An 11,165-nucleotide genomic window follows, 5' to 3' on the forward strand; every position below is an offset into this window, starting at 1 on the left:
GAAATTATTATAGTTACGAGGGTCGAGGGATAAGAGATAATTAATCTCGGAATTAAATTTGATATGAGTTTATCTCATGTTTGGGTGGGATAACAATATAGTATAACTAATTTTGGGATTAGTTATCACGGAATTATAGTATTTTTTTTATCCATACTAGTACAGTACCCGCGCGATGCGCGGGAAATGTTAGAGAAACAAAGTATTAAATATTATTGCGTTATTCTAAAAGATAAATATAAATATTAAGGATAATAGAGGCAATTGGCACAATGACAAATGTAAAGTTATTTCTTTTATATAATGAGAATTAATAAAAAGAGTCGCTTACCTAATCTCTTAGTCAAAAAATAGTAGTGAAGGTATAATATATATACATATATGTGTGGGGGGTGGGGTGTGTGTGTGTGTGAGTTTGGTTGTGTAGAATTAATGTATAAATTATCCATTTGACTGAAAATAGATAAACAGTAAATATTGGCAGCTATTTGTATAAAAATCCGTTTATATATACTATATAAGTACTTGCATAATTTGTGGATTTTGTTAAGTATTGGAAAAAAAATTAAATGTAAAACATTTTTCATAGTATAATTTATGCGTTCATCACAATAAACCATAATTAGCTTTAAAAAATCGTGATTGTACAAATTTATTTAAAAACACAATGGTTCTAATAGGAATGCATTAATTTATATATTGCTACAAAGTTTTGATAATTGCTTGATTTCTACTTATAACATTTTTTTCATAATGTTGTATTCAGCTTGTTAATAATGTCAGAAGAAAAAAGATTTTTAAACATTTAATGATTTTATGTGGATCAATAATAATTATAGTTTTCTTCATGCTTGAATAAATATGCCCCATAGCAACTCCACTCATATAGGAATAAGTTAGTGTTATTCCATTATGTTAATTATTTAATGTAATACTATTATGAAAAAATTATAGTAAAATGAAAATTACTCATGTAAAGAAATAACAAACTTTGCTTAATTAAACAAATTATAAATAGTTGTACATACGGGTCTCCCACTCAGCTTCAAATATAAAAACATACACACAAAAAGGTTTACTTGGCCAAACCTCTTGATAAGTTTCAGTTAAAATACTACCTAAAGGTTGTCCAACTGAATCTATTAATATTGCTAATGCATGCCAATCTGATAGTTTCATCTGATCAATAGCATCAAATAGCGCATCTCTAGTAACCTGATAATTAGCAATGTCTTCATTTAGTGAAGCCCTAAGCTCGCTAAATTTCTTTTCTCTTTCCCTTCGTGCAGCCCTTCGATCCCTTAACTTATTTTGTATCGCAACTGGGACATTACGGATGACTTCAGTCTTTGAGTCAGAATGATTAAAGGAATAAACGCTGCGACGTCGTACCCTTATACGTTCTCCCATTTCTTGAATTTGAGAACTCGCATTTGGACTAATTCGAACGTGTCCTTTTTTAGCCATATCTGAAATATGACCAATGCAACAATAAGTAAGGCTACAACATGTCAATGTTATGACATACTACATGCATATTATTTGAACATATTGATGGATTTAAACAATATTTTGAATAGACATTGTAAGCTGAATGAAGCACAAACATCAATATTGGATTTAAAGCTTCATTGGTTGAGAATTAACAGTTATAAAAATTAAACAAAACTTTGCTAAAGCTATTTCGAATGTTACAGGACATCAGAATACATTGTTAAACAAATCGATCGAGCAATTCTAAAAATTAAAGGCAAAATAGGAATTTCATAAGTTTTAGCAATTCAAGACATGTAACCACTCTGTTCAAAAAAAGAAACAAACATAAAAAGAAACAAACGTATTGTAAATAACAGTTGTGTTACTAATTCTGTTTATTTACCTAAGAAGTATATTATAAGGTAGTATATTAATTACAATATAAGTATTTAGGTACGGAGGCTTATGTAAGTTAGTATATTAATAAGTTGACAACACGAATCTACTTCTACATACTAAATTAAAAAGTGATATAAAGATTATACCGTTGTTATCGAGTGAAATTTAGAGAGATGACGCTATCGAGATTTTCCAGAAATAAATTGTACGTAATATCTTTGGAGTTTATCAGTTTTCGTTTTTCTGTCATTTGTTCTTCTTTTACCGTCTCCCTTTTCATCAGATTTTATAATATCATGGGAAGATAATAGTGTGGAAGTGGGTATGGTGTGTAGGTGGGGAAGATTTGTGGATGGAGTTGTTAAGGAGATGGTTGGAATGTGCATTTGTTGTTACTGTAGGAGTGGTAGAACGTGGGGGTTAAATGGGTAGAGGTTGTGTGACAGTTTTTTCTGTGGATCTATTTAATTTATAGCAAGTTCACTATGTAAGTGAGTTCTTATAGAATATAATGTATCCAATTCAATGTTAATTAATAAATTCAATCGTTGCTTTGTTGAAGTTGATACAACTTTATGTAACTTAATACATAATTTGGCTTTTGTTGACTGAAGTTTCAGTAAGATGAGATTTGGCGTCTTTGTGTACTATATAGTATTATATAGTAAGAGGCATAAAAAATGGCAAGCAAAGGGCTCGACATGGCAGGGGAGGCTGTTCAGACTGCCTGGACTGTATTTAATAGATGAAAAACCTAAAAGTTTGTTTAATCGCGCGACGCAAATTAATTCTGATGCTAAAGCTGCTACGACTATCTTCCTGAATTTTGTCTCTCACCATTATAAGAAAGTTTTATAATGTTACTACGATAAATTCTATAAAGTTAAGATTCAGTGTTACAAACATCGGAAAGGAACCGAGTCATTGATGGTCGCTCCCATACGACGTCTGAAAACCAAAGTTCTGCTCGATCAGGACAAACAACGAATGGAAAGTGCTTCCTGTTATACACTGCACATAGCTACATTAACAATTTGTAAGATAAGACAGTTACTGAAATAAAAAGGAAAAATATAGCAAATGTCGTGCTCTTACTCAAGGGATTAAATACTTGATGCACTTTTACTTCATGTAGAGTACATCAACTGAAAGTCTACTTAAAGGCCTGCATCTGTTGTTTGCGCTTGTTTCCCTTGATGAGGATGGTAAGTTAACAAAAACAGGTGCATAAATGGATGTGTTTTCGAATGATCCCATGCTGTCCAAGATGATTGTTAGCTTTTACAATTACAATTGCTCTTCTCAGATAATAAGAATTGCTGAAATGCTTTATGTGGAGAATACAATGTTTTATCATCCAAATGACAGAAAAATGAAAGCTGTTAATTTCGGCTATCACAACTAATTAATAAGAAGATATTAAGATGAAAGGTAGAAACTTACATTTAAATTGAACCGAGATGCATAGTCGAGGAAGCTAAATGACATGCCTGCTTTGGAAGTTTGTTTCCGGCACATGATCGAGTATTAATAACTTTCACAGCAGCAACTGCCAACACCAACATGTCGTTAGAAGCAATATAATCAATGTGTTTAAAAACAAATAGACAATTTTAAAAAATAAAACATATGATCGCAGTTAACCATACCTATTGAAGTTGGCAAGTATTGTTTCTGAAGATTATTTACAATATGGTTTTCCAAAAGACAGATGCATGAGAACAAAAAGTTGGCTAAAAGGTATCAGATTTCCTTTCATTCTCCAAGTAAATTACGGAAAACCTCTTTGTAAACCACATTTATCGCTTCATTTGAAATTTCTCCATCATCATCATAAACCAAAATCTTTAATCCCTTTCTTTTTGTGACCCGTGATAGAGCAACGTAAAGCTGGCCATGTGTGAACACCGGTTTTTCAAATATAACCCAACATGCGATAAAGATTGTCCTTGACTTTTGTTTATCGTCATTGCAAACGATACAACTATTGGAAATTGTCTTCGTTGGAACTTAAAAGGTATTCTTGCATCAGATGGAGTTAATGACATTCTCGGAATGAAGACCTTTTGTCCAGCCATATTTCCCAATAAATTTTTTGCTTCAATAAACCGATTTTCCAGTCTAGTGATGATTAATCTTGTTCCATTACATAGCCCTGAAGATGGGTCTATATTTCTCAATAACATCACTGGGACACCCACTTTCAAAGTGATAACATGATTTGGAATTCCAGAACACTTAATAGTGTTTAGAAATTCAGGTGTATGTACGTGTTCCAAACCTGTAAAAGCATCGTCTGACATGCAAATTGTATCGGAACTAAAAAATATTTTTGGTTGACTATTGTTTACCGAAACCATGTATTCGTTGATTGATTCAACCATATCAAGAGTGGGAGCAAGAATTCCTCTTTGTTGCAGGTATGTTATATCACTGCAATGACTTAAAAAATCCGGATATGTACTTTCCACAATCGCACAAATTGGATCGTCACAATTATTGATGATAAGATCATCAGGGATGTGAACTTTATCGATACCATCAACAGAATTTCCAATCATACTATCACCTATTGCTAAAATCCAATTAGAAAATTGTCTTAGATCATTCAAATGTGAATCCACCTGATTTCCTTCCAACCTCATATTTTTTGTTAGCTTTAAGACTTGACAGTGATTCCACAAATATGAAGAATTGAGGGTAGCATTAACAATATCTTGTCTAGTACCTTTTGGAATGACTGGAAGTATTTGTCTAAAGTCACCACCAAGAACAACGGTTTTTCCTCCAAATAGACAATCTAAATTGGATGCATCTTTAAATCTAAGAATATCTCTTAGAGTTCTGTCTAGAGCTTCAAAACAATATCTATGCATCATTGATGCTTCATCCCAAATAATTAACTTTGTTTTGACAATCAATTTTGATAAAGGAGTACCTTGTTTGATATTACATGTTGAATCTTCAGTTGTATTGAGTGGGATTGCAAATCTGGAATGAGCTGTTCGTCCTCCTGGTAACAAAAGAGATGCAATTCCGCTTGATGCAACTGTTAACACAATATCTCCTTTACATCTGATGGCAGATGACAAAGTCCTCCAAATAAATGTCTTCCCGGTTCCTCCATGACCATATAAAAAGAAAAATCCACCTTTGTCCTCATTAACTGATTTGATAATTCTGTCATAGACTAACTTTTGCTCACTTGTCAATTTAACCAATAATTGTTCATGTTCTTTAGACAAAGAGCACCTATTATAACGCAGTTCTTCACATATTAGTCTATTGATGTTGTCAACTTCTTTTTCATTGAAAACCGGTGTTGACATTGTTGGAAAATCGTATAACGTTCTTCCGCAACCTTTCAACAAATTTTCCAACTTTTGTAGACAACGATTCTTTAGTTCATCGTTTGTTAGCTCAGCCTCTAAAATAATAAAAGTATATAATTAATTAATTAATCATAAAAATATATAGTTGGCATGACTCATATAAAGATAAGAGCAATATTATTTCCTTTATAAATAGTAAAAGCAAATTAATGTTATTTTAATTAATTGGAAGGCTACATAATTATGTTTCCATAAAAAAAATATTAATAATTAATTGGTTATAAGTTGCAAGCGTAAATGTAAATCGTTTGTTATAGTAACATTTAATTTTGTACGAAAAAAAAAATACCAAAATATTTAAACAATTTTATAACATTAAAATCTTAAGAAGATGGTTGAATTGTATACCTGGATTATCCAATATTCTTCTTTCTTCATGTAAAATATCATCTGATAATAAAATCCATGTTGCCTCCCAAACACATTCTGGTCGTGACATTGAATTGGATAATAGTAACATACCAAATAATTGCCTAAGATATGATGGCATTCCCCAATTACTTGCCTCCTTTATCGTATCTATATACTCTTTGTCATCATCTAATAAACCAAGTGCATAACATGCATCTCTAAAAGTTAAATGGTCTTTATTGTTGATTCTGCGTAAATCATCATAACCCTTAGGTCCTTTAATGACATTCAACAACATTCGAAGGTAATATTGCTCTCCACTTCCAGGGGGTACAAAGAATATTCTCCCTATTGAAAATGCAAAATTTCTTCTTTTTTCCCACTTTTTGAGTTTTTTATTCCACACAAACTTAAGAGGAAATTCTGCATAAGTTAATTCTCTTGCTTCTTCATATGTATTATTTGCCTCAAACCAGCTTAAAAACTTTGATTCCTTTACACTTGGTCTATTGGCAACATCATCAATTGGATCATCATCAGAGAAAATAACTGTTTGTTCATTTGGCAGATGAAAGGAAAGTCTCTCTACCGAAGGTTCTCTATGCTGAATTGGGAATTTAAAAATTCTCCAAGCAGCTTCACACGGTGATATGTATCGATAATCATAATACATTTTTATTTCATCAATAGCCGATGAGTCTTCCTCATGCACACTTTGAGAAAAAGCTGTTGTCACACGATCATGACCCTTATTAACGTACTTAAATAAGTACTTGATTGACCGAGATTGATTGCACCATTCAACATTTATATGTGCGCGATATTTCAACAATAAATATCTATTGTGTGGCACCACATACCTGTTATCCAATTCAATTCCTTCTTTCTGGATATTTCTACCATTGTCCCTTCTTTTATATACAGGATATCCATCTTCATCGATTGTGGTATTTTGTACAAACTTCTTTGGAAAGTGTTTTGTACATCTACCATGACGCATGCAAGGAGATGATTTTCTAACAGAACCGCACGGGCCATGCATCATGAAATTCTTCACGGCCATATAATAATTCGGATCGACCGATTCATCTGGTATTTCTGCTGAAATGACTAAATCTATGTCTCCAACATTTGGATATTTATTATGAAGAAAGAGCAATATGTGTGCATGAGGCAACCCACGCTTTTGGAATTCTATAGTATATATCACTGCAAAAATAATAATTTGAAATTGGGTTAATTGGTTGTAATTTATATGTAAGAAAAAAGCTTTATTAAATTAGATTACAAATATGATAAGAATTTATTAAAATAGATTAAATATATACCTGATTTAACTGATCCAAAAATTTGTTTCTCTTTCAAATCCTTTATTAAACGATCCAATTTGATTTTGAACACCCTAGATAAAATGTCTGGACGATCTTCTGGTTGCAAACCTTTGCTCTTTACAAATCTACTTATTTCAGGCCACTTTGGGTTGCAAGTAAATGTGATGAAGAGATTTGGATATCTAGCCCACTTGCAGATTGCCATAGCATCTTGATAATTTTGAATCATGTATCTTGCAGAATTACCCTTTTATCTTGAGAGGAAGGATTTATCTCTCCTTGTAAAACTGCATCTTCTAATCCTTTATACATATGAGCTCGCAATTGTTTTTGATGAGTTCTGATATATTTCAACCTAGACGATTCAACCATTGTAAATCCATCGACCAAAAATTGTTGAAATAATCGTCTTGAGTTCACAATTGTTGGTAATTCGCCATTCCTTTCTTGAATTTTGTATGCGAAATATTCACGCATGCTAACAAAATTCCTTCTTCCACTTGATTCATCATTTCCATTTAAAGGAATGTCTTCTCTATAACCATCTTCACCTAATGGAAACAATAAAGGATACTGAAGACCTAAATAGGCAGCATTCAACTCATTTATCCTTTGTAGATGTCCAGATTGTGTTTCAACGATGATGTCTCGGTCACATCTAGATACATCAAAATCTCCCACTACCAAAGCAGCAACCTCTGAAATAGTAGGTAAGTTGTATCTTCTTCCATCATAGTTCCGTTTTCCTATCAATCTGAGTCTAACATTGGACTGACTATCTTCCTGAATTTTGTCTCTCACCATTCTAAATGACTTTGTCAAAACATTTTGGTCATCAAGCATTTGTTTCAAATCTTGAACAATTTCAGCATGAAGTTGGTTTATTCTATCACCACGACTGCATAAACATAGGTTTTTATAAAATTGGTCTAACTTATGTTTTTGTTAGATTATTCATGGATATATAAATTTCGAATAATTAAATACTAACCCCAGTGCATGAATTCTATTCTGAACTTCCTTTTCTGTGTCGTATATATATAATTGGGCAAACTTGGGAGTGGATCCTTCAGGAGGCAATAAACTCCCAATTTGATGATAGTTTTGTCCAGATAATTTGAATGTTTTTGGCCCCTTTGTTTGGTTGACAGAAGCATCAACTTTTCCTCCCATTGAGGTAAAAGAAAACATCGAGTTATAACTTCTAATATTATATCTGAAATGCTTACTTTTTGGACCTAGATAACATTATTTGTTGGTGAATAAAAATTTATTCATATATTTGAAGATACTATTGAAGTATGGTAAAAGTAGATTTTGTTGTTACCTTATCCGAATAATAATTGTTTTAAAATTGTGGGAGGTTCTTTTGGCTTTGGTAAGAGTATCTTTCCATGATTACAACACAAAGAAAACTCTGGTTTTTTTTTGCTTTGATTTTCTTGTTGATTCTTTCTTCGTACCAAAAGTAAGCAGCACAATGTTCACATTCATATGTAGGATCTCCTATATCCCAATACTCTATGAATAAAAGAAGCAAATGTAACATTAACGTAAAGGCGTGGTAAGCCGACTTATTGTATATACATATTTAAAAAAAAATATGCATACCTTCATTGTCAATAATTCCATATCCAACATCAGGATCTAAATAGTATTAAAATCATATGATATTAGCCATGACAATTGAAAAGGGGGACATGAATGAATAATTGTTTGAGTTAACATAGACATACCTTCATAGTCGTCTTCATCTTCAGTTGCATCATTAATTTCTGCGATTTTTGCACGTATTATTACGTTAACTAATTACTCACAATACCATTAATTTAAATATTAGTATAAAATTAGTTTATTTGTGTAATTTAATAGCAAAAGAATTTATTTATGAAATACATACCTGCTACATCCCCATCAATATTGACATCGTCAAGTTCTAAAAATAAATCATAATAAAATGTCGTTAGTAAAAATAAACTATTCATTTTATATTACAAATTTTATTAATAATAACAACCTGGCAGTAGGGGTATCTCATTTAAATCAGGTAGAAGAAAATTTGTCTGCACATTCGAAGTTGACAAACCAAATTGCAAATGTTGTTGTGTAGGTAAATTTGGATATTGTGCTTGAGATTGAGACGATGAAGCATGTGCACAACTCTCTAAAGGTGTATAATTTAATCGTGGGAAATGTTGACGGTTTGTTATGTCTGCTAAAGGTTGTGTTTTCTTTTCTTTTCCAAATCCATCTCCTGTGATAATAGCAGGACAAATAAATTGAATAAACCATAAAACATACAACTCAACTAATTTTAAAAAACTGGAAATAAATATAAAGAATATGACGTAACACCAACATTGCCTAATACAGCAATTTACAAAGACAGATCATAAGAAAAAGGAAGAAAAACGGATGCGTACACTAAACAATCATCATTTCCTATTCCATAATAATTTTTAAAATGTCATCAACAAATTAAAGAAATAATCTACATTTGTATCCCATGGTATAGATAAACCATTATTTCGACATAAACATGGAGGTTATATATGAGGCATCACATGAACAAAAAGTGTCATTTAAAACTAAATATCAGGATAACGTCTTATTACCAATTAAGCCATTGAATTATTTATGGAAAGTTCATATTGGAACTTATGCAAGCTCAGAAACATCTAGCTAACAATACATAAATCTGGGACCAAGATTAGAGAATGTGAACCTAAAAAAAATTGATTGGGTAAAGTAATTAAAAAAGAAATTCAAGATTGCCTCAGTAATAGGCATGACGAAGTACCAGTTCGCATTAATGTAATTAATATTTTAGTAATGGCTAAAATGTATCATAATTTTATAAGCAAACATTCAGCTTGGTTAAAGTACGATAATTGAAATTAAAGGAGGTATGATATGCAAATTCAAGCTCACATGAAGCAAAACCAGCATATATACATATATATTTCAGAATATCCTCATTTGACTGAGGACAAAACAAATTTCCAGCTCGAAATATCCTTGACAAAAACTATCTTAGCCAATCTCTGAAACTAAGAGATACAATTGCTTACTGAAACAATTAAAATTTCAAAGCAATTTATGACTTAAATCATCTGTTCTGACTCCATTCATCCATCTATATACCAACAGTATTTCCCTAGATGAATATCAGAACACATCTCAAAATTATTTAAAATGGGTTATTTTAAAATTATTTAAAAACTCCAACTTGAAACTACTCTCCGATTTGAATGAGTTATTTTTCTTCTCTTTTTTTCCTTTTTTATAACTTTTTTTTTTTTTGCTTTTTTATTTTAAATTAAAATAATTTAAAAACTGTAACTTGAAACTACTTCAACCCAATTTGAATGGGTAGTTATTTTTTTATATATTTATATTTTCATTTTTTTATTATAGTTAATTATAAAAAATCTATATTTATTAATTCAATTAAAGTAAACAATATATATATGGTAGTTTTTTTTTATTATTATTATTTTCGTTTTTTTAGATATTTAAATTAAAAAAGAATAACCAATAACTAATTATGAACTAAATAACTAATTTAATAACTAATTATGCCATGTGACTTTTTTTTAAGTTACCACTTGGCTTAAGGAGAGGGCTTTTTCCTCTCCTTTTAATAATATATAGAAGATTATTTAAGATATATAGTATTTCGAATCTTTCAACACATAGTATATAAGGAGGAGGCAAGAAAATCTGCAAAAGAGCGGATATAAGTTCATACCATTTTTATCTGAACAAATTTTCGGCCGTTTCTGCTTCCGGATGTTGATCCTATTATTTCTGGCGAGTTTCTTCTCTTCTTCCATGTCAAATCGAGTAGAAACTGTGTTAGGGCTAAGAAGATGAAAAGCCGTGTGTTTATTGCAGTTGTAGAAAAAGCGTGCATATAGGGCGCCTCTGTTTCGCAATTAGCAGTTAATGTATGCATTAAATTCTATTTTACTTAATTACTTGACATTTTTAATATAAAGCACTGTTTTATTTATTTTTGCAATTCAATAATTGAGCATATGTTTTATCAGATTTATTTTGCACTTCGATAATGCAGCTCCAGCATCACGTGATGATAACGTAAGAATATTAAGCTACATACGACGATGATGTAGCAAATGCGTGTGGGGTTCCTATTTTATATGACCATGACATTCAACAAATTAAATCTGAACGTACATATTAAAGCAGAAAT

At 31.2% G+C, this 11,165-nt stretch overlaps 1 protein-coding gene and 1 pseudogene across 5 annotated transcripts; both read right to left on the reverse strand.

Moving 5' to 3' along the window:
* Positions 1-2,659: 2,659 nt before the first annotated feature.
* Positions 2,660-10,904, reverse strand: LOC138884291 (uncharacterized). 5 transcript variants are annotated; one of them, XR_011404455.1, is made up of 8 exons: positions 10,701-10,904; positions 8,967-9,203; positions 8,850-8,885; positions 8,686-8,724; positions 8,561-8,596; positions 3,319-3,424; positions 2,971-3,133; positions 2,660-2,886 (listed from the first exon to the last, which is right to left on the reverse strand). XR_011404455.1 is itself a non-coding variant. In XM_070165388.1 (7 exons), exons 1-6 carry the CDS (start codon positions 10,783-10,785, stop codon positions 3,321-3,323), a joined length of 537 nt encoding a protein of 178 aa, XP_070021489.1. In that variant the 5' UTR covers positions 10,786-10,904; the 3' UTR covers positions 2,660-3,133; positions 3,319-3,320. The 5 variants fall into 5 exon arrangements, 1 of the variants encoding a protein (XP_070021489.1); XR_011404453.1 differs by having other exon boundaries at positions 2,660-2,896; XR_011404454.1 differs by having other exon boundaries at positions 2,660-2,896; positions 2,971-3,202.
* On the reverse strand, positions 3,617-8,498 carry LOC104239065 (uncharacterized; annotated as a pseudogene).
* Positions 10,905-11,165: the final 261 nt, after the last annotated feature.

Source organism: Nicotiana sylvestris, chromosome 12 (genome assembly GCF_000393655.2).
Source record: "Nicotiana sylvestris chromosome 12, ASM39365v2, whole genome shotgun sequence".
In the NCBI taxonomy this organism is placed as follows: domain Eukaryota; kingdom Viridiplantae; phylum Streptophyta; class Magnoliopsida; order Solanales; family Solanaceae; genus Nicotiana; species Nicotiana sylvestris.